This window comes from Neoarius graeffei, chromosome 16 (assembly GCF_027579695.1).
Source record: "Neoarius graeffei isolate fNeoGra1 chromosome 16, fNeoGra1.pri, whole genome shotgun sequence".
NCBI classification, from domain to species: domain Eukaryota; kingdom Metazoa; phylum Chordata; class Actinopteri; order Siluriformes; family Ariidae; genus Neoarius; species Neoarius graeffei.
The window spans coordinates 59,444,997-59,469,265 of record NC_083584.1 but is presented as its reverse complement, the minus strand read 5'-3'; the positions used below and the strand labels follow the sequence as shown (position 1 = coordinate 59,469,265).

Below are 24,269 nucleotides of genomic sequence, written 5' to 3'. Positions count from 1 at the left end.
AATTTACACCGGTGTAAGATATATCGCAACAAAATACATCGGTGCAGCATCGATGCAAATATGTGCCGTGTGAACACCCCTAGAGGCTAAAACCAAAACAGCTCGCGTTTGCAGTAACCATTTTATATCAGGTGAGATTCAAAAGCTTTCTCGATAATATCATGGAAGAATTTTATTTCGTGTTGCTAGAATCTTGCTATAAAATGAGAGTTCTCTCTTGTCGTGGTTCACTCGGTCGTTGGTATAATTTAAATGCGTGTATTACCATTTCGCTTCTAGGAGCGCCAGCAAACTTATACGATAGAAACAATCCAGACTGGGCACCCACTCAGAAAATGGGCTACGTTTCGTCCAAGGTCGGACTTGATTCTTTGGCAACCAAACCAGACAGAATGCGATATCTGGGTACTCGATGCTCGGTAGAAGCGTCTTATCTTCAGAAAAGTCTGACTTTTTGAAATAATGTGGGTCAAAACCACACATATCTATCTTCTCTTTGTATTGACTCTTCACTCGAGCATTCAAATCGTGGTAATCGTGAGAAAATCAGCATTGTTTACAGACACGCTTTCAGCGGCTGCCGTCCGAGTTGCTTTGTATATCCACCATCATGGCGGACGCTCATGACGTAGCACATTTTGATCACGTGGTTGTAAGTCATCTATTCACCAATTTCTCCCTGGTTTGAAGAATAAGCTGACCAAGCACACGAGCTGAAACATTTACAGCTTGAAAATGTTGTTCCTGGGAAATTTATCCGTAACAAATTCAGTCCTTCATCAGGTTTTTGAGTAAGATGTCTCGTCTGATGCCGTTGATAAAAACAAAAATTGTGGACTTTTTTAATGAATGGAGGACACCATTCATTAATTTACAGTGTCATATTTATGTATGTAGTCTGTAGTTACGTCTGGTATTAGTTCCTGGTATTACCATCACTACATGTGTTTAACTCGACTCTGAATACAGCCCACAGTGAACTAATGTCAAGATGCCTGGGTTAAAAACCATTACAGAATGATTAACAAACCCCCTGATGTGCACAGAATCATTTACTTGAATTACTCCTTCCTCTTTTATATACAATATACTGTAAGTGTGCTAAGAAGTAGTGAGTCGGGCACCATTTCAAACACTATAGCACAGCTCACCTTTGACCTTTAGCCCCTCGGTCAGTGTGCCACCACTTTAAGTCACAGTGAACCCAGGTCTTCAAAGGCAACGCGTTTTGCATGGATGTCAGTGTAAAGTCTACGAGTGTCATCTTGTTTGTGTGTGTGTGTGTGTGTGTGCTAAAAAAAGATGGAGAACAGGGTTAAGTAGGTGTGGCTGACACAAAATAGGAGGGGCTTACGGTTTGAACGGGCCTGTCTTTGAGGGGTCGTCACACCTGAGCAATCAGAAATCAGATGTGTGTTTGAACTGACATCAAGTCTCACCTTCAGCAGCAATGTGCAAAAGTTAACTAATAATAGAAATAAAAATCACAGAGCACAGTGTCGTCATGCTGATCAGTGAACACTATGGTTTTGAGAAATGTCTGAAGGTGCTGCTCTTACTCATGGGCACATCGAGTATAAAACCAGGATTGGACCCTCTGTGACTCAGAGACAATCAGTATTTGCTCTTTTTTTTGATAGAGTAATGAATGCCAAAATGACACAAACACTTCACTGTTGATTCACTATTTTCCTCTATCAGTGACAAAAAAAAGATTCTACACATCACAAAGGACAAACTCACAGTCACACTATTCACTTCCATTTGATTCGGAGTCAGATCAGTCCGATCATGGATGAATCAGACCGAATGGGAATCTGTTGATTCAATATCCAGATGTGCTTCACTCAGGCGTACAGTGAATGTCTCATCTTCCATTAGGCAAGTGGTTCAAAGTCATGATTCCAGTTCGTATCCAGAGTTCAGGAGTGGCTGAACATGGAAATGGAAATATGGCTCTTCCATCGAGGCTGTAAGTAAACGTGGTTCCGATGCAGTAAACTTGGTACAGATCATGATCTCAGCCTGCGACTTGCTGACCCTATTTTAATGAATGCTCCAACGAGGTGGACATTCAAATACAATTCGAATTTCCATTAACACTTTCTACAAAGCCCGTATTCATCAACAATTGTCACTGTAATCCTTGCAATTTTATTTTTTAAATCAGTTTCATCAATACTTCTTCTTCAAGCTCAAATAATCTGATCACTTATGTGAGAAAACTTACAATCATGTATAACTTACAGTCATTATAGAGAAGCTGTAAACTTGCAGAATGCAAGTGTGTAGGTATACTCAGCGTGTTTTATTAAAGCTAGACTGCCTTTCAGATTTTTCAAGTGTGGGTCATAAAAAGAATTTTCCCCGTCACCCAATTATTTTTGTTTAGTGGACCAAAAGCTACTGAATTTGAATCACAGTCCAATTTTATTAGGTTTTTTTTTAAATAGAACAATTAATGAATTTAGGGCCATGTGGCCCTAAATTCTCTGTGATTTTTTCCTGCTTCACCATGACCCAATTCAAGATACTACGTCATGCATCACATCACATAGTGGGCTTTCCCCGTTAGCGCAAGGCATTGTGGGATACAAATTTGAAACCGGAGAGAAAAATGGAGGACGTGAGTGTGCGAATGAAACGTGAAAGACCGACTCCAGTAACGGAAAGCCAGAAGAAAAGACGTTATGTTATATACGAAGGAAAGGAAACGCAGGACCGAACTAATAAATATCGGCACTCAGCGAGCACCTCGGAGTGATCAGCTGTTCGTTTAGCGACAGAATGATGGAACTGTCAGCGCATGCTCAAAGGTAAACCTGTAGATGGCAGTAATGCAACACTGTGGATGGCAGGTGCCGTAAAACCCAAAAGAAGAAGAAGGTAAATCTGCGCATACACATACAGACTTCCTCTGTCTGACTGTGTGAGGCAAGCGATTTCTCTCAAATTAAATAACTTCCCAGACACAGAATGGCCCGTTTTTTTTTTTTTTTGAGATATTACAGAAATAAACGTATATCACAATGACCAAATTTCAGAGGGAACTAAATTTCACCGATTTTATGAAATCGAAAGGCCGTCTAGTTTTAAGGCCAATCAACATTCATCAATAAAGAAGGAAGAGCTGTGATAAAAAAAAAACAGGCAGAGGAAAACACAGGAAGAAAAACATATCAGCAATGCACAAAAACAGTTGGCAAGACTTTGCAAGGAAACAGAAACAAGGGATAAATCAGCAAAACAGTATAATTAAGAGCTGGACACAGAACAGGTGAACACAATAGGATAATCAGCCCTATAAACAGGACAGGGATGGAGAGAGGAACAAAATCAAAACAAAAGCACACGGGCACTGGGAACGATATCAAGCAGCACTTCATAGAATATGGGCTTCATAGAAAGTGTTTATTTTCTTAAACAAAACAAAACAAAACAAAACAAAACAATACAATAGGACTTGTCGTGGTATTGCCTGATAGAACTTAAAGGGATGATATGGCCTTTAAGTTAGCATGCTCACAGGCTTTTGCATCTTTCTACCTTCCATCTACTTCTTTTTAATTTTCACAGGACTTGTGACTATGTTTATTGACCAAGTTGTTGTTGTTGTTGTTGTTGTCCTGATGGGCAGAAAACTCAAGAAACGAGTTGAACAGCACCAGAGATATCAGGCTTTAAAGTAGTTGAGTTTGATTTGAACAGAGATCAGCACCTCGAGTACACACAACACGACTTCGACAACAACAATCCACCGTCTCGATGGTTCGTTCCATCACCCAAGCGTTACATGTCCAAAATAGAATCCTTTTCTTAAAATAGCACTTTTGTTAAATCCCTATATGAAAAAAAATTATCCTCTGACATTGCTTTAACACATATATAAAAACTGTATTCACACATATTCAATTCAATCCCAACATAGTTCTTTTTTATACCATATATTATATTATATTATATTATATTATATTATATTATATTATATTATATTATATTATATTATATTATATTATAAGCTATAGATTTTTTTTCTTCAACACTGATAAGTGTTGATGCAACACAGAAACAGAAAAAAAAGGAAGAAAAGAAAGGGAACAGAAGAAAAATACCATCTTCGTAGGGATGCAGATCATCGCATGGCTCATTGTTTACACTCAACTTCCTCTTTTAGAAAACCTCGAATCATCTTTTCATGTTTTCCTTTTTTCAATATAAAAATATGAAATACAAACAGCGATAAGAAACCAAGGACACTTAAACCTGAACCCTTCAGATTTAAGTTGATTTGCTACAGAATTTCAATTTAATTCCCTTTGCTTCCTATTGGCTAAACAGCCACCGTTTGGCCACACCCCCCTCCTCATCTGGTGCTCCAGTGTCGATTGACTGGAGGCTTGAACGGTGATTATTACTCATGACCGCATTACCTCAACCACTTCCTTGTATTAGATCGCTGTGTCCCAGAAGACTGTGGTCTGGGCTGAGTAGGGTGGAGGGCCGTATTTTTTGCCCCCGTTGGTCTTTTTCCAGCTGGGGAGGATGGGCATGCTGTCTTGTTTGCACAGGGCCTTGTCTGGTTTCTGTCGTGCCTTGATCTCCTTGCAAAGATGTCGTTTCTTCTCGATCATCTCCATCATGGTGTTGTCCCCGCATGCCCACGGCATTGGGGGCATCTGGGGGTAAGAGAATGTTGGTGCCATCTTTACCCTTATGTTATTTTTTTTCTTTTTGAATAGATCACTAGGTTAAATTTATAACCTCAAACCTGACTGATGTTACCTTTTTGAGAATTAGCTATTAGCAATCGAGCTGTTGATTCTGTACATACAGTACAGTATAAACATATGACATGTTCGACAAAGAAAATTGTCTCAACTGATATCATTATCAACTGCTAGTAACATCGTCATCAACATACTGGATATACCAGTAGCTTGTGGCCTACATATATTTTTATATATACACTCACTGGCCATTTTATTAGGAATACCCATCCATCCACCTGCTGTTTGATGCAGTTCTCTAATCAGCCGATCCCTTGACAGCAGCACAATGCATCAAATCATCCATCCATCCATCAATCCATTATCTGTAGCCGCTTATCCTGTTCTACAGGGTCGCAGGCAAGCTGGAGCCTATCCCAGCTGACTATGGGCAAGAGTTTGGGGTCACTTTGAAATGTCCTTATTTTTGAAAGAAAAGCACTGTTCTTTTCAATGAAGATCACTTTAAACTAATCAGAAATACACTCTATACATTGCTAATGTGGTAAATGACTATTCTAGCTGCAAATGTCTGGTTTTTGGTGCAATATCTCCATAGGTGTATAGAGGCCCATTTCCAGCAACTCTCACTCCAGTGTTCTAATGGTACAATGTGTTTGCTCATTGCCTCAGAAGGCTAATGGATGATTAGAAAACCCTTGTACAATCATGTTAGCACAGCTGAAAACAGTTGAGCTCTTTAGAGAAGCTATAAAACTGACCTTCCTTTGAGCAGATTGAGTTTCTGGAACATCACATTTGTGGGGTCGATTAAATGCTCAAAATGGCCAGAAAAATGTCTTGACTATATTTTCTATTCATTTTACAACACTTTAATTTCACGCACAGAAACTGCAAAACTGCAAAACTAGTTTTAAAACCGCTAAGTTCCAACTGTTAACCATAGCGAGAGGCTGGGCTACGTGTGTGTGTGTAAAGTGTAAACCAGTGCATCCTGACTTTCTAACTATGCCTGTGTGTTGCGTGAGCGGCAGTCAGTCAACAACTCTTCGCAAAGTTTCCTTATGAAACAATATGCTCGCTGAAATTATGGCAGGGAACGCCAGATTAAACATTAAAACTGCCTTCTGAGCACTGTATCTACAGGCTACCACCGAAAGAAGGAGGCTACCAGAAAGGCATCTCTACTCCATACGATTTTACTTTCACTACGACATTACTTTGAACAGACTATCAAAAAATTGCAAGGCGATATGATAAAGTAAGGCACAGTTTACTTACAGTCGTTTTTTTTTTTTGAAAAAACGATGCAATCGTTTTCTGCCTTTTGGCACCCTTCATCATGCCGTGTTGGGGTCCTGAACTAGGAGGAGCTGTCCCCTATATGCCTGTCAAACTTGTTGTGGGTAACCATAGCAACCAAGCTCGAGCTCTCAACCTGTGCAGTCTGCGCATTTGCAACTATGTATGTACTGCTGTGCACCTCAATAAACCGAATGGTAATTAGTCTTTTGATTTTTCTGTGAGGTTTGCCTTATGCAAAGAAAGACAGCATAGACGTTTTTTCCTCCCTATAAGTGGGGGGGACCGAACGAGGTGAATTTAAATCTGGGTGGGACGAATCCCCCCCGTCCCCCCCTCTATCTGCGCCCGTGCCTTGTTGATGAGAGAGCTCAGAGGAAAATGGACAGATTGGTTTGAGCTTTTTGGCCAGGAAGGATATAGTAACTCATATAATCACTCTTTACAAGCGTGGTGAGCAGAAAAGCATCTCAGCATGCAACAGGAGAAAGAAGACCACACTCCTGCAGCCAAGAACAGGAATCTTAGAATCAAGAACAAGTTCCTATTAAAGTGGCCAGTGAGTGTATATAAGACTTACTTTGGTGTTGCTCTCTAGACAGTACAGACCTATATATGGTACGTTGCTTTCCAACCTAATATAAAGTAATTATTCAGGAAGTCATAAGTGGGTCATTTGTGTTTCCTAGCTATTTTCACATGGTTGTCTGTTCAAATAATGTTTACAGTGGTGCTTGAAAGTTTGTGAACCCTTTAGAATTTTCTATATTTCTGTATAAATATGACCGAAAACAACATCAGATTTTCACACAAGTCCTAAAAGTAGATAAAGAGAACCCAGTTAAACAAATGAGACAAAAATATTATACTTGGTCATTTATTTATTGAGGAAAATTATCCAATATTACATATCTGTGAGTGGCAAAAGTATGTGAACCTTTGCTTTCAGTATCTGGTGTGACCCCCTTGTGCAGCAATAACTGCAACTAAACATTTGCAGTAACTGTTGATCAGTCCTGCACACTGGCTTGGAATTTTAGCCCATTCCTCCATACAGAACAGCTTCAACTCTGGGATGTTGGTGGGTTTCCTCACATGAACTGCTCGCTTCAGGTCCTTCCACAATATTTCGATTGGATTAAGGTCAGGACTTTGACTTGGCCATTCCAAAACATTAACTTGATTCTTCTTTAACCATTAATTGGTAGAATGATTTGTGTGCTTAGGGTTGTTGTCTTGCTGCATGACCCACCTTCTCTTGAGATTCAGTTCATGGACAGATGTCCTGACATTTTCCTTTAGAATTCACTGGTATAATTCAGAATTCATTATTCCATCAATGATGGCAAGCCATCCTGGGCCAAATGTGGCACAACAGTCCCAAACCATGATACTACCACCACCATGTTTCACAGATGGGATAAGGTTCTTATGCTGGAATGCAGTGTTTTCCTTTCTCCAAACATAACGCTTCTCATTTAAACTAAAAAGTTTTATTTTGGTCTCATCCATCCACAAAACATTTTTCCAATAGCCTTCTGGCTTGTGCACGTGATCTTTAGCAAACTGCAGATGAGCAGCAATGTTCTTTTTGGAGAGCAGTGGCTTTCTCCTTGCAACCCTGCCATGCACACCATTGTTGTTCAGTGTTCTCCTGATGGTGGACTCATGAACATTAACCAATGTGAGAGAGGCCATCAGTTGCTTAGAAGTTAACCCTGGGGTCCTTTGTGACCTCGCTGACTATTACATGCCTTGCTCTTGGAGTGATCTTTGTTGGTTGACCACTCCTGGGGAGGGTAACAATGGTCTTGAATTTCCTCCATTTGTACACAATCTGTCTGACTGTGGATTGGTGGAGTCCAAACTCTTTAGAGATGGTTTTGTAAGCTTTTCCAGCCTGATGAGCATCAACAACGCTTTTTCTGAGGTCTTCAGCAATCTCCTTTGTTCGTACCACGATACACTTCCACAAACATGTGTTGTGAAGATCAGACTTTGATAGATCCCTGTTCTTTAAATAAAACAGGGTGCCCACTCACACCTGATTGTTATCCCATTGAGTGAAAACACCTGACTCTAATTTCACCTTCAAATTAACTGCTAGTCCAAGAGGTTCATATACTTTTGCCACTCACAGATATGTAATATTGGATCATTTTCCTCAATAAATAAATGACCAAGTATAATATTTTTGTCTCATTTGTTTAACTGGGTTCTCTTTATCTACTTTTAGGACTTGTGTGAAAATCTGATGATGTTTTCGGTCATATTTATGCAGAAATATAGAAAATTCTAAAGGGTTCACAAACTTTCAAGCACCACTGTAAGATTAGCTGGTGCATTAGCTTTAAGAGACTACAGGGTGTTTGTTATTGAGCTCCATCACTTCTCTGACATGTAACACGGCTCCATCTAGTGGTTCCTTCTGAGTTGACGCGATCGGTGAGGTTGTCGTAGGATCCAGTACCTGTCGGCCTGGGGTCTAGAGTTACGGAGGCTCTGCAGCAGCAGCCAATATTTCTGTTTGAGAATTACCAACCATCATCATCATCGATATGTGAAAAAAGGCAGGGATCCCAAGAATACTAGTTAGCCTACCTGATAGCTTATAAACTAGCTGCAATCGGACAAAGTTTCCGATAGAAATATTTATTTTTGTGTTTGTTTGTTTGTACACGCATGCACACTCAGACCCTGTACACATGCACAATTAAAAGTATTAAGATACACTCACGTGAAAACACACCCACACACACGGCAACATTCATCGAAACACATAAAGTTGTGCTTTCGAAGCAGGAAGCAGCAGACACACACACACACACACAGGAAACACAGGACAAGCAGGAAAAAGAGTGTAAAGCACTGACATGATTTTATTTTGTTGTTCGATTAGTTTAATGAGGATTAGATTTGTCTGGAGTTTTAACTGGTTAATTTCTTCGATGTTTCGTTTCACACACAGATGTAACAGGGCTCAGGAGTCGATATTTTCAACCAGGATATTTTAGGGATGATTATATACAGCCATGTGAGGACCGGAAATCGGTTTCTGTGTATGTGTGTAATGATATATCAGACTCCGTTGACTGGCTCGGTGAATATCGCAAATGCTGAAACTGTACACAGGAAAAGGGAAAAAAACAAACAAACAAACAAACAAACAAACAAACAACACAACAGAAAAAAGCAGAGCATACAGGCAAACATATGCAGAGCTGCATTTGACCCCATGACATTGACATCAAGACAGCGTTTGTATATACATACATCAAACAATATACAGCGATAGAGTATAGAAAGGAGAGTACAAGTGGAGCAGTGGATAGAGTCACTGAAAAATAACTGTGTTGTATATAAAAGTATGACTGCTGAAAACTTTTAGTGAACATTCGGATCAATAAACGTCGCATAATCGAAGAACACAGCCACAGGGACGTCTTATACACCGGACACTGACAGTCCTGAGGCTGGTGATGTGATCAGTAAGAGTACAACCCCGATTCCAAAAAAGTTGGGACAAAGTACAAATTGTAAATAAAAACGGAATGCAATAATTTGCAAATCTCAAAAACTGATATTGTATTCACAATAGAACATAGACAACATATCAAATGTCGAAAGTGAGACATTTTGAAATTTTATGCCAAATATTGGCTCATTTGAAATTTCATGACAGCAACACATCTCAAAAAAGTTGGGACAGGGGCAATAAGAGGCTGGAAAAGTTAAAGGTACAAAAAAGGAACAGCTGGAGGACCAAATTGCAGCTCATTAGGTCAATTGGCAATAGGTCATTAACATAACTGGGTATAAAAAGAGCATCTTGGAGTGGCAGCGGCTGTCAGAAGTAAAGATGGGAAGAGGATCACCAATCCCCCTAATTCTGCGCCGACAAATAGTGGAGCAATATCAGAAAGGAGTTCGACAGTGTAAAATTGCAAAGAGTTTGAACATATCATCATCTACAGTGCAGAATATCATCAAAAGATTCAGAGAATCTGGAAGAATCTCTGTGCGTAAGGGTCAAGGCCGGAAAACCATACTGGGTGCCCGTGATCTTCGGGCCCTTAGACGGCACTGCATCACATACAGGCATGCTTCTGTATTGGAAATCACAAAATGGGCTCAGGAATATTTCCAGAGAACATTATCTGTGAACACAATTCACCGTGCCATCCGCCGTTGCCAGCTAAAACTCTATAGTTCAAAGAAGAAGCTGTATCTAAACATGATCCAGAAGCACAGACGTCTTCTCTGGGCCAAGGCTCATTTAAAATGGACTGTGGCAAAGTGGAAAACTGTTCTGTGGTCAGACGAATCAAAATTTGAAGTTCTTTATGGAAATCAGGGACGCCGTGTCATTCGGACTAAAGAGGAGAAGGACGACCCAAGTTGTTATCAGCGCTCAGTTCAGAAGCCTGCATCTCTGATGGTATGGGGTTGCATTAGTGCGTGTGGCATGGGCAGCTTACACATCTGGAAAGACACCATCAATGCTGAAAGGTATATCCAGGTTCTAGAGCAACATATGCTCCCATCCAGACGACGTCTCTTTCAGGGAAGACCTTGCATTTTCCAACATGACAATGCCAAACCACATACTGCATTAATTACAGCATCATGGCTGCGTAGAAGAAGGGTCCGGGTACTGAACTGGCCAGCCTGCAGTCCAGATCTTTCACCCATAGAAAACATTTGGCGCATCATAAAACGGAAGATACGACAAAAAAGACCTAAGACAGTTGAGCAACTAGAATCCTACATTAGACAAGAATGGGTTAACATTCCTATCCCTAAACTTGAGCAACTTGTCTCCTCAGTCCCCAGACGTTTACAGACTGTTGTAAAGAGAAAAGGGGATGTCTCACAGTAGTAAACATGGCCTTGTCCCAACTTTTTTGAGATGTGTTGCTGTCATGAAATTTAAAATCACCTAATTTTTCTCTTTAAATGATACATTTTCTCAGTTTAAACATTTGATATGTCATCTATGTTCTATTCTGAATAAAATATGGAATTTTGAAACTTCCACATCATTACATTCTGTTTTTATTTACAATTTGTACTTTGTCCCAACTTTTTTGGAATCGGGGTTGTATTTATATGAATATAATTTGCTTTCTGCTGTTTGATGTTTGTATATAAGTGTAAAAGACAGATACATGTTGCTTCTCAGAAAGACAAAAAGACAAAGATGATCTCGGGTCCAGAGCAGGTTTATCTGTATGTGTGTGATCAGAACGACCAAAATACTTCGGCAACATTCACTGAGTATTAAAGCTGTACTGCCTTTCAGATTTTTCAAGTGTAGGTCATAAAAAGAATTTTCCCCGACACCTGATTATTTTTGCTTAGTGGACCACTACTGAATTCGAATCACAGACTTTCAATTTTATGAGTTTTTTTTTTTAAATAGAACAATTAATAAATTTATCTCTGCATGGCCTTAAATTCTCCGCTATTTTTTTCCTGCTTCACCATGACCCAATACAAGATACTATGTCATGCATGACGTGGTGGGCTTTCCCCGTTCACGCAAGGCATTGTGGGATACAAATTTGAAACAGGCGATAAAAAGGAGGACGTGAGTGTGCGAATGAAACGTGAAAGACCGACTACAGTAACAGAAAGCGAGAAGAAAAGATGTTATGTTGTATACGAAGGAAAGGAAACGCAGGACCAAACTAATAAATATCGGCGCTCAGCGAGCACCTCGGTGTGATCAGCTGTTCGTTTAGCGACAGAATGATGGAACTGTCAGTGCACGCTCAAAGGTAAACCTGCGCATGCGCACACACACACACACGGACTTCTTCTCTCTGCTTGACTGCGTGAAGCAAACAATTTCATGCACATTATTTGCTTTAATCCCGTCAAATTAAATAACTTCCCAGCCACAGAATGGCCTGATATTTTGTGAGATATTACAGAAATAAACATATATCACAATGACCACATTTCAGAGGGAACTAAATTTCACCGATTTTATGAAACTGAAAGGCCGTCTAGCTTTAAATGATTGTTTCATTAATGTTGAACAAGAGCAGTAATGACTTCTCCAACATTAAACTTTAATTTTAAAACAGCAACAACAACAAAAAAAAGTTAAATTTAAGTGGGATATAGGATTTGCTTGATTTAAAAACAAAACAAAACATAATTATGGATAGTATTGTATTCCTGAGTTGACAGAATCCGGACTTCCGTTGCAGTTTTGCGTGATGTTTAAAAAAACTTTGACAAAACACAATGTTTCCACTGAGTGATGTTTTGTGATTAAAGCTGTTTTTTTTTCCTGCTCACGATATTTCGAACACAGCGCTCTCTTTTTTCAGAAAGGTCACCTTTCTTTCGGATTTGCTCATGTCATGTCATGACTTTAATGCGAAAAATGTGTTTCTGTTTCAATTCTGCAGAATAACGCTTGAGCAAATCGTCTGAAAAAAACATCTCATGTGAGTGTCAAAACATTTCTGCAATATTTCAGAGTTTTTCGAAGAATTTCACACATTTCCGGTGTTTGCGTTTTCGTTCACGATTTCAAATTGCGCATTATGCAGGTGAAAGCAATGTTAGCACGACTTCTGTTAGCAATGACAGGCCATTTTTGTAGCTACTGCCTCATAGAGGCGAAGTGGGGCAGTAGCCACTAGCTCATCGTGTTGTAAGAATGAGTGGAACAATTGCGAAACTTCGTAACCAATCAGCACTTATCCTGATCAAGTTCGATTACCCGTTCTACTTCTTGATAAACTTCGGAACCAATCAGAACCAGAAATGAAATAAGAGAAACCTCGTTATAATTTTGTAGTATCGGAAGATAAAAAGATAAACGAAGTTCACCTCGTGGTTCGCCAAGGCTACTGATTCGATATCAAGTAAGTGGTGTTTATTTTAAAGCTGGCTGCTTTATGTCCTGGGGCTCCCTCATGCCTGAGTTACCTTCTGGCTCTGCCCTTTTAGTTATGCGGTCATAGTTAGTTGCCGGAGTCCCTGCTTGTACTCAGTGCAATATGTATACTGTTCCTACTTATTCAGGTGACATTGGGCATACCTAACAACCTGTGTTTTCTCTCTCTTCTCCCCCCAAATCTGTCCCTCTGAGTTACATGTCGGTCCTGGGATCGAGATGCTGGCCTCTTCTGCTCCTTGGACCTGCCTGATCCATCCTGGTGCCCTGTGTCTGGTTGGAACCTCATCGCATAGCTCCTGTAGAGGACGGCCCCATGAGGACAGTTGAAAGTCACACTTGGAAGACGCTCTGGACTCTTGCAGTGGTGCTTTTGTGGCTGAGGACTACAGTTGACTTGCTGACTTTGGGACTGCAGTTGTCGTGAACGGTTTTGCGCTCGGGTTTCCGTCGGTGGGGGGTTTATAGCATCAACGAAGATGACTTCATGTTAAAACTGTTAATGTTGTAGTCATGTTGTCTGTTGTTGCCCAAATGAGGATGGGTTCCCTTTTGAGTCTGGTTCCTCTCGAGGTTTCTTCCTCTTGTCTGAGGGAGTTTTCCTCACCATCATCGCCACAGGCTTGCTCATTGGGGATAGATTAGGGATAAAACTAGCTCGTGTTTTATGTCGTTCAAATTCTGTAAAGCTGTTTATTGTTAAAAGCGCTATACAAATAAACTTGACGTGTTTATTTTAAGAAAATGTACCTTTTGATTATCACAGCTTTTCTTTGGTCCTTCTGAAAGGTCAAATGAAAGGTTTTGGGAGGTTTTTTTGAGCTTTTTGGCAGATAGACTGAAAAGCCGATATCAAACTTCTGCTATTCGCTTTCATTTGTTTATTTTATTTTTTGAGTTTTGACACTACACTTGTGAAACAAAATGTGCTCATTCATACTAAATAATGCTTCGAAGACAATTCATGAACGAGTGCTTTCTTACTGTTTTGAAAATAGATCGAGTTCACAGCACTGTATTTTGAACAAAACACAGTGAGTACAAGCCCTGATGCTGCTCACAGCTTGGCGATGCTTGTAAGAGATGAGGCGAGTATCACTGACAACATGTATACATGTGATATTTACTGTATGGACATGGGATCAGAAAACAGTTTTATTTATAAGCAGTAGTCACGTGTACACATAGGCACCTATTTTTATTTTTATTTTTTAAGTAGTTGTCATAGTGTTGTGTAATGTATCAGATTAAAGAGTGTGAAGATCTGAATTGAAAACTTAAAATAATTAAGTTAGGGAGATTTGAAAATACAGTGTTTTATAAAATTTCCGTTTCGGTCCGTTGCCCCGGTCACAAACCAGCAACCATTTTCCACTGGTTTAATTTTCCATTCATGAGAAAAAGCACCCCCCCCCCCCCCCCCCCAAAACGTCAATCAGAAATTAATCGACAAGCCAAAAATAAAAAGATTTAAAATTTTGAGCATCAGGGTAAGAATTACAGATAAATTGTTCTTCTTCTCCTTCTTCTTCTTGTAGATCACAATTATGGACCTAGAAGGCTGAAAATTAATACTTCACTGAAATTGGTGCGTCTCTTGTGTTTAAACATAAAAGCCAGAATTTATTGTGTATGTTCACTTTAACTTGTGGGCACCGAGCGTAACTAATGATGGTGGTGCTCGAATGAGCTGTGTGTGCGAGGCTCAAACTTTTGTTGATTCTCTTCAAAACAGTATCACTGATATTTATACACCTCATTTTTTCTCCATGAAAAAAATACTCAGAAGATCATTGGGTTTTTTTAGGAAGGCTATAAATTTGGGCAGCATGGTGGTGTAGTGGTTAGCGCTGTCACCTCACAGCAAGAGAGTCCGGGTTCGAGCCCCATGGCTAGCGAGGGCCTTTCTGTGCGGAGTTTGCATGTTCTCCCTGTGTTCGCGTGGGTTTCCTCCAGGTGCTCCGGTTTCCCCCACAGTCCAAAGACATGCAGGTTAGGTTAACTGGTGACTCTAAATTGACCGTAGGTGTGAATGTGAGTGTGAATGGTTGTCTGTGTCTATGTGTCAGCCCTGTGATGACCTGGCGACTTGTCCAGGGTGTACCCCGCCTTTCGCCCGTAGTCAGCTGGGATAGGCTCCAGCTTGCCTGCGACCCTGTAGAACAGGATAAAGCGGCTACAGATAATGAGATGAGATATAAAATTTTCCTCAGTGATCCAATCTTTTGCGGGTGCTAGACAGCAAAGCATTCAGTGGATTTTATAGGAAAAACAAGTCAACATGAGAGATTCGACCACGAGGTAGGAATCATGAGTGAGCTGGAAGCAATAAAACAAAACACACGGACCGGTGAATATCACTAAAAAACCCAAGATGGCGGCGCCTGTGAATTTGGTGTATTACATTACACATTGTTAAAAATGCTTAAAGTAAAAGCTCATCACAACGCCACACAAAGTGAACAATATATTCCGTAAATACAGTATGTTACTTATTCTTGAGTTGACACCTTTAAACGTCTTTAAAGCCCAAACGAAAACACACTGTTCTCCACAGTGTACAAACGTACGGGAGGTTCCTCAGAGCAGCAGCGCGCTGTCAAGCCTACTTGTGTTTTGATCGAAATCAGTCAGTCATTTGCCTGTGTGTTTCCTTGAACCAGCTTGAAATTGCGAAGGAAAAAATGAGGTGGTTTTGCAGATGATTTGATAAAGCGGTATTTTGCAGAATTGAAACGGAAACACATTTTTTGCACTTAAGTCACATGGTGTTCAAAAACATGGCGTGTTTCATGTGGCACTGAAGTTTTCTGAAAACGTCGGTTGGGGTAAAAATGGTGATCACAGCCATTTTAGATAATAAGCAATGAAGAAAGGCTCAAGCAGGATTTAAAAGGAGCTGTGAAGTCTAAAAGAGTTTTGCCTTTGCGTTTTTACGTGCATGACACGCCCTCGTTGCTTTCGATGAAACACTAACACTGTTATTGTGGTGGGTGGAATTTAAATCAGTTTGTGGGGTTTTGGAGATCTGACGCCATGTTGATTGGAACGAGAAAACCCAGAGTTAATCACAGAATATCACTTGGTGGACACGCAAACCGTTCACAACTGTGTTTTGTTGATTTAAAAAGAAAAAAAAAGCTTCTATTTTGCATAAAACTGCAACAGAAACCTGGATATTGACTGGCAGGAGCCGTGACCAATCGAGAGAGAGAGAGAGAGAGACCTGATCTGGACCGAATGGAAATACACACAGTGCAGACAAACTGTATTGCTGTGAGTCTTCACACACACACACACCATCAGCAAAGAGAACGGCGATGAGGACGGCGTGGGCACACAGTCAAGTGTTCATAAGGTCAAAAGGAAACACATAGAAGACACACAGATTAACAGGCTGATTGAGAGACATGGAGACGGAACACGGAGACGGGACACGGAGACGGGACAGAGCACCACACGCATGCGCCGTCTCGCTCACACTGAGGAGTGTGAGTGCAGTACCTGGCATGGGCTCCTGCTCTGACTGGACGAGGACTCTGGGGCGTGTCTCTGGGGCGTTCCTCCCGGAGACGGCACTCCTGATGTAGAGGCGGAGCGGCCGAGTTTACAGGCAGCTTTTGGTTCTGGGGAGGAAACGAGAAGCGGACACAGATTAAAAAAAAAAAAAAAGATGTGAAAGTATAATAATAATTCTCCATTACAGCCAACACTCTGTGTCTTGAGTTACCTGAGGTTCCACTCCCCAGCATGGTGGTTGGGCTGAGGGAGGAGCGGCCTAGACGAGTGGGCGTGGCAGATTGTCCTGAGGGCGTGTCCCAATCCTGCACTTTTGGGGAGGAGCTACGGAGAGCTCTATCTTTACTGTCAGTACTGTGGCTCCTGGTCTTCCCTTCAACTTCACACACACACACACACACACACACACACACACACACACACACACACACATTACTGTAGTGTGAACAAACTTTCAAATCAAAAATGTATTAAAAGCCACCACATTAATCCATTGAAGTGAATCAATGAAAGAGGAGAGCAAGGCAGTGTGTGTGTGTGTGTGTGTGTGTGTGTGTGAGAGAGAGAGAGAGAGAGAGAAGCAAGATAAGATAATTGCCAGTGAAAATGCCAAGGAGCCCAAAGGCACAGTCACATGAAAATTAATTAATTAACACCCACAGAGTGAGAGAACACACACACACAGACAGACAGACAGACAGACAGAAAGAGAGAGGGAGAAAGAGAGAGAGAACTTAGACGTTCTCTTTACTCGATATTCAGTGCAAAAGTCATTAATATTGTTAAACTTCAGTCCAAATCCAAATAAAGCATCACAACTACTACTATTATTATTATTATTAGGGCGGGACAGTGGTGTAGTGGTTAGCACTGTCACCTCATAGCAAGAAGGTCCTGGGTTCGAGCCCCGTGGCCGGCGAGGGCCTTTCTGTGCGGAGTTTGCATGTTCTCCCTGTGTCCGCGTGGGTTTCCTCCGGGTGCTCCGGTTTCCCCCACAGTCCAAAGACATGCAGGTTAGGTTAACTGGTGACTCTAAATTGAGCGTAGGTGTGAATGTGAGTGTGAATGGTTGTCTGTATCTATGTGTCAGCCCTGTGATGACCTGGCGACTTGTCCAGGGTGTACCCCGCCTCTCGCCCGTAGTCAGCTGGGATAGGCTCCAGCTTGCCTGCGACCCTGTAGAACAGGATAAAGCGGCTACAGATAATGGATGGATATTATTATTATTATTCAGTCACTTTACTCCGCTCCACTTTCACTTACAGCAAAATGACCACATGGTGGCACTGTACAGCCAGTATGTTCACCAACCTGTAGAGGGCAGTGTGTGTATTAACAACAGTGCTCATTTAGTAGTGTGTGTGTGTGTGAACTTGTGCCAAACTGTTGTCCAGCTCTAGATTTGCCTGAATGAATCTGCAAATCTGAGGAGGTTCTTTCTATACCCACATCTCTCAGGGTGATGTTTATGCAAATAAATAAACTGGCTGATCACCACAATGTGATTTGCTTCAGGTGATTTCAGCTACGCCTACATATGCAAATGAATATGACAGGAAAAATAAAACTCAAGTCCAAATATTTTTCATGGCCTCTAAGAATATTTAGGACCCTGATATTTGAACGATGATGGTTTTAGCTGCTACATTTATCTACGCCTGATCCCTTTCATATGATCATTTCTACAATCAGATCTGTACTGGTTTCCTGCACAGACCAATTATCCATCGTAATTGCCTGTAATCACAGCCATTTTTCTCTTGTCTTGGAAAGGCATTGGATTCAGCAGTATGTGGTTAAAAACGAATGGGTTTCTGAACAATTTTCAAACTCGGATCTCCATCATCTTCCTTGATGATTTTGCAACCTATAGTTGGAGCGGATGCCAGTATGACACGTCTGAGTCAGGGGTCAGCAGTAGTGATTATTATATCATTCCAGCAGCTGTTATTAAAAGTATCAAACCATCAGCCTGAGCGAATCGAGTTCCAAGCATTTGCTCCAACAATTCGTTGACGGTGTGGAGGACGAGAGCAGAAGCAGAAGTGCGTTAATGTGTGGTGCTGCTGGATGCATTTGAAGCATCTTTAGGAACTGCCTGGTCAGGGTCATGATGGTTTAAATTAGGCTACAAGTTTGTTTTAGGTGGGCAAAACAAAACTGTCCCACACATATGTCTAGTTGAGATACAGTGGTGCTTGAAAGTTTATGAACCCTTTAGAATTTTCTATATTTCTGCATAAATATGACCGAAAACATCATCAGATTTTCACACAAGTTCTAAAAGTAGATAAAGAGAACCCAATTAAACAAATGAGACAAAAATATTATACTTGGTCATTTATTTATTGAGGAAAATGATCCAATATTACAGATCTGTGAGTGGCAAAAGTATGTGAACCTTTGCTTTTAGTATCTGGTGTGACCCCCTTGTGCAGCAATAACTGCAACTAAACTAAACTAAACCAGTTTTAACCGTGCCGCCTAAAGTGAATTGCTGTGTGCCTTACTGTGTCTCCACAACAAAGAGAACACCGAATTTGAGCTTTTATCAGCTGCCAGTCGAGAAGAAGAGAAGAAAGAAATGGATGAGTTTAATCTGCAACGAAAACCTTCAAACTGAATTGACATGGACAAGTGTTTGTAGTTTACATTTCTCTGGTGGGAAAAATATGTACTTAAACTCTGTGACCCAGTAATATTTCCATGGTCTATGGAACGTCCTTCGGTTATAGAAGATTATAACAATCGACACTGTTCATTGTCTGAAACTAGCGATATTCCAAAGCCTGGAAAACACAGAAGCATTCTTCGGCCTTTGCCTCTCAACGTGCCGAAGCACTCGGCAACCGAACGAGCCTGTCGGACTGATAAAACTCCCAAACCACCAAGGGTTCTCTTTCGGGTGTGTATAATGTTCAGTGTACCTCACTAACGGCATTTATTGAAGAAAATGCATTTACACTGAACATGACACGGCAGATCAGCGGGGGGGGGTTGTAATGTTTCCTGATATCAAGTTTTATTTAACTAATCACTCATTTATAAATGTTTTGATGCTGTTCATCTGGGCCCGGGATCATGAAGCAATCTTAGACTTAAGGCAACAGTTGATTTTTCATAATAGTTTCCTGAACGGGCGGCACGGTGGTGTAGTGGTTAGCGCTGTCGCCTCGCAGCAAGAAGGTCCGGGTTCGAGCCCCGTGGCCGGCGAGGGCCTTTCTGTGCGGAGTTTGCATGTTCTCCCCGTGTCCGCGTGGGTTTCCTCCGGGTGCTCCGGTTTCCCCCACAGTCCAAAGACATGCAGGTTAGGTTAACTGGTGACTCTAAATTGAGCGTAGGTGTGAATGTGAGTGTGAATGGTTGTCTGTGTCTATGTGTCAGCCCTGTGATGACCTGGCGACTTGTCCAGGGTGTACCCCGCCTTTCGCCCGTAGTCAGCTGGGATAGGCTCCAGCTTGCCTGCGACCCTGTAGAACAGGATAAAGCGGCTACAGATAATGAGATGAGATGAGATGAGATGAGATGAGTTTCCCGAATTGCATCTGTAACTTTCATTGTGCTGGATCAAGATTAAGTCCAAGGCGAAGATTTAATTAGAACAAAGCTTCTTAGAAAATGGGAAGGAATAACTGAAGATTAAAAGAAACAAATTTAGACTTGAGTCTAAGATCGCTTCGTGATCCTGGAGCCTGTAGTCCAGAGGCGTGTAAAAAATAAAAAATTGCGCTTTCTTACTGATAATGTAGTAGTAAACAAGTGATGATGTCATTATGCTTGGGGGATATTTACGAGGAAAACTCTCATGTTTCCCAGCTTCCTGGCTTAAATGCATTCTGGGAAATATAGGAGAAAATCTCTTCACACTTTGTTCGTTTATACTGCACGATCGAAGAGGGAAGTGTTTCTGATATTCGATAACTCTCAGCTCAGCCGTTTCAGAGGAATAGAGATTTGTGTCGATAAGAAGAATCTACAGAGGATTCAGAAGAATCCTGTGGTGTGATGATGTTGATCCAAACGTGCAAAGTGAAGCGATCTGGTTCCTTTATAAAACCAATGTTTTTCCAAGTCTTTTTTCTTGTAAATTTGTGACTTTTTAATTTTGGAATTTGAGGGTTTTTTTCTTTTGTATTTATAATTTTATAATTTCAGAGAATATCTGAGTTTTTTCACATAAATTTATGACTTTAATCTCAGAAATTCCGAGTTTTTTTCTCATACATTTGTGACTTTTTAATCTACGAATTTCTGAGATTTTTCTGGTAATTTCTGAGTTTCTTTCTTGCCAATTTATGACTTTATAATCTCAGAGAATATCCAAGGTTTTTCTCATAAATATTTGACTTTATTCTCAGAAATTTAAATTTTTTTTCGTAAATTTGTGACTTCTTAATTTTGTAATTTCTGACTTTGTAATTTTGTAATTTCTGTTTTTTTTCTCACAAATTTATGACTTTATAATTTTTGAGAATGTCCAAGTTTTTCTCCCATAAACATCTAACTTTAATCTTGGGAAGTCTGAGTTTTTTTTTTTAATTTCTGAGTTTTTTTCTTGCAAATTTATGACATCATAATCTGAGAGAATATCCAAGTTTTTTTCACATAAATTTGTGACTTTAAAGCATATACGCAGAGCCATGGCCTCACTTTTGTTTATAAATGCCTTGAGACCTCAAGAATGGCACAGGAATAGTTTTAAGCATTAACAATAAATCTAATATCGTAATTTTTACGATTAAAGTGATTTATATAGGTCAGGGGTGTCAAACCTGATCCATAAAGGGCCTTGTGGCTGCAGGTTTTCATTCCAGCCATGCAGCAGCACACCTGACTTGGCTCATTCAATCAACTGAACTGTCTTCACACAGTCAAATACTTGCAGCCACACCCACCCTTGATTAAAGGGTGGGTGTGTCAGTTGATTGAATAAGCCAAATCAGGGTGCTGCTGCATGGCTGGAATGAAAACCTGCAGCCACACGGCCCTTTATGGATCAGGTTTGACACCCCTGATATAGGTAGTGGTCTGAGTGAATGACCTTGACGTCCGTGATGTCACAACAGGAAGTCTATCAGTCTCATCGCCATTTTCGCTATACTAAAACACAGAGCTGACTGCAACTCCGATCCTCCATTTTGAGCTAATTTATCGCCATGCCACGTAGATGTGTTGCTGGCGGGTGCAGCAACACGACAGAAGGTGGATTTACATTGCATTCATGGCCCAAGAATGTTCAAACTGCAAAGATTTGGACGTGTTTTGCGAGAAGTTCATGGGCACATTGGGCGCCTACGAAGTGGTCTCTCCTCTGCTCTGCACATTTTACTGAAGACTTGTACGAAACCTCTGATCTGTTGAGGAGCGTTGGCTATAAGCCCGTATTGAAAGAGGGTGCAGTATCAACAATTAAAGGAAAAGAAAACAAGAAAAGAAAAGTATTTATTTTATTTTTTTAAAGTGAGTTCAGTTGCACCAGTCCTCCTGGAGCATGAGCCAAAGGTTGTTACTAAAACCCGGGATGGAACGGAATGGGACATATCACACAGGCAGTGACCTCCCCACAGTTGTTGCTAAAACCGGTGACGTCCCGTTCTGTCCCGGGTTTTAGTAATTGCCTGAACCGAGCAGTAATGGCGGAGTACTCAGTATGAAGAAAATGAATGGAGCAGTCGTCTTATTTCTAAACTGGATTTTGCTGCCATCTCGCCCTTATGTGGAAGAAGTGAATGAACGGAGAACTGAACAAACAACTGAAAGTCAGATTGTTTCAAAACAATCGGCCACAACATTGGCCTTCAAGAAGCGAGAACACAGACGGATAAGCTCCAACTCTCATTTGGATAAAAAAACAACAAAAACAATGTGTTGTTTCCCTGCATTTAGATTAATACATGTAACTTGTATTGTGTGTTTAAGTTAGCGGTATCAGATTATTTAATTTGCTTCAGAATGTGATCGTCTCAGTTCATCTGATTATTTAATTAGCCTTTTACGTTTTATCAGTGAAAATGCATGCATGTACATGTATGTTGCATAAGTTATAACACCCATCCTGTTTTAATGAGAGTCAACCCACAATCAATGAAGTCAAATCAGTCTTAGTTGAGCAAGTCGGTAACGATATTTCTTACTTTCACCATAAATTTTTATGACTTTGGTCTCTAGCTGTAAAAGGCCTTAAAACCGGTTACCGCAGTGACGTTATGCACTCAGGGCTGGCTGGCTCAGCGGGGCAGCTCGAATGCCAACTTTGCTGTCGATTTTAACTCTCAAAAAAAAAAAAAAAAAAAAAATATATATATATATATATATATATATATATATATATATATATATATATATATTATTCCCATTTATGCAGCATACAAGAGTCAAGGATGTTGATATTATCCACTCAGAAATTTATTTAAAAATAAAGGTTCTGCGTATCTGCTTTAATCTCAGAAATTCCAATTTTTTTTCTCATAAATTTGTGACTTTTTAAATCTTTGAATTTCTGAGATTTTTCTTGTAATTTCTGAGTTTCTATCTTGCCAATTTATTACTTTATAATCTCAGAGAATATCCAAGTTTTTTTCTCATAAGTGTTTGACTTTAATCTCAGAAATTTTAATTTTTTTTTCCATAAATTTATGACTTCTTAATTGTGGAATTTCTGACTTTGTGATGTTGGAATTTCTGAGTTTTTCTCACAAATTTATGACTTTATAATCTTTGAGAATATCCACGTTTTTCTCCCATTAAATATATAACTTTAATCTTGGAAAGTCTGAGTTTTTTTCCTCATAAATCTGTTGCATCTTAATCTTGGAATTTCGGAGGATTTTTTTTCGCTAAATTTATGACTTCATAATCTCGGTGAATATCCAAGTTTTTCTTGTAAATGTACAACTTTGATCTCAAAAATTCTGAGGGTTTTTTCCCCGGAATATTCTCAGCTCCATTTTGCTTTCTTTACAATGGCCCTAATACGCTCCACTGTTATGTTTGTAACTGAAAGATGTTTCACTGCTACACTGTTCGAAATTAATTTCAAAAAGCAAAGTGATGCAATTAAACCAACCATTAGTGACTCCTAAATCATCTGATCAAATTAGATGTGTCGTACCGGATATAATGCACTGATCATTCCCCAGATCTAAACAAACAAACAAACAAACAAACAAACAAGCAAAAAATCCCTGGATTACAGAAAAATCACGGATTACTTTTCAAATTATTGTGAATCCAAAGTCATCATGCATCTGTTTAATAGAACCAGTAATGAAGGCAGTCCAGTACTTATGGGAGTGAGCGTCTTGGAGCTTACTGTGCTGGAGGATCCACTTCCAAACACTCCAAGAGAAAAGTGTTTAGAAAAGTATAAACCCCTTTACAGAGCTAGAGCTATGAACCTCCTAAAGAACCCTCGAGGAACCAGTGGACATCAAGACAAAAAAAAAAATGTAGGCAAAACTGCTCAACATTGCTTTACTCAGATGTTAGCAAATATGAAGGAAATGTTATGCATTTGTTTATTTATTTCACCAAAAATAAGCTTCCTTATGAATTAGATATCAGACCTGCATCCGAGTCTGATTCCTGAGTCTCACTGAAATATGAGGTTAAACTGCATGACTGGGCTATGTGGTCAGTGGGTTTATATTTAATACGTCCCCGCTGTCCCCCTCCCCTTCCATGTCTTTGTCTCTCTCACTAGGGACCTATTAGTGATCACATTCATCATGTCCTTCATTTACTCTGAACGCATTAAGGAAATTGCTTTACTAACAGATGAAAGCTTTTCAATTATTTCAGCTGGC

General features: G+C 40.2%; 1 protein-coding gene across 1 annotated transcript in view; it reads right to left on the bottom strand.

The window, feature by feature from the left end:
• Window positions 1–4,448: 4,448 nt before the first annotated feature.
• Window positions 4,449–24,269, bottom strand: part of nyap2a (neuronal tyrosine-phosphorylated phosphoinositide-3-kinase adaptor 2a) — a 73,941-nt gene continuing 54,120 nt past the window's right edge. The window contains exons 4-6 of the mRNA XM_060942175.1: window positions 16,676–16,843; window positions 16,450–16,571; window positions 4,449–4,676 (exon numbers count right to left, since the gene is read on the bottom strand). Of these exons, the coding sequence (XP_060798158.1) occupies window positions 4,449–4,676; window positions 16,450–16,571; window positions 16,676–16,843 (518 nt within the window). The remainder of the gene's footprint in view (window positions 4,677–16,449; window positions 16,572–16,675; window positions 16,844–24,269) is intronic.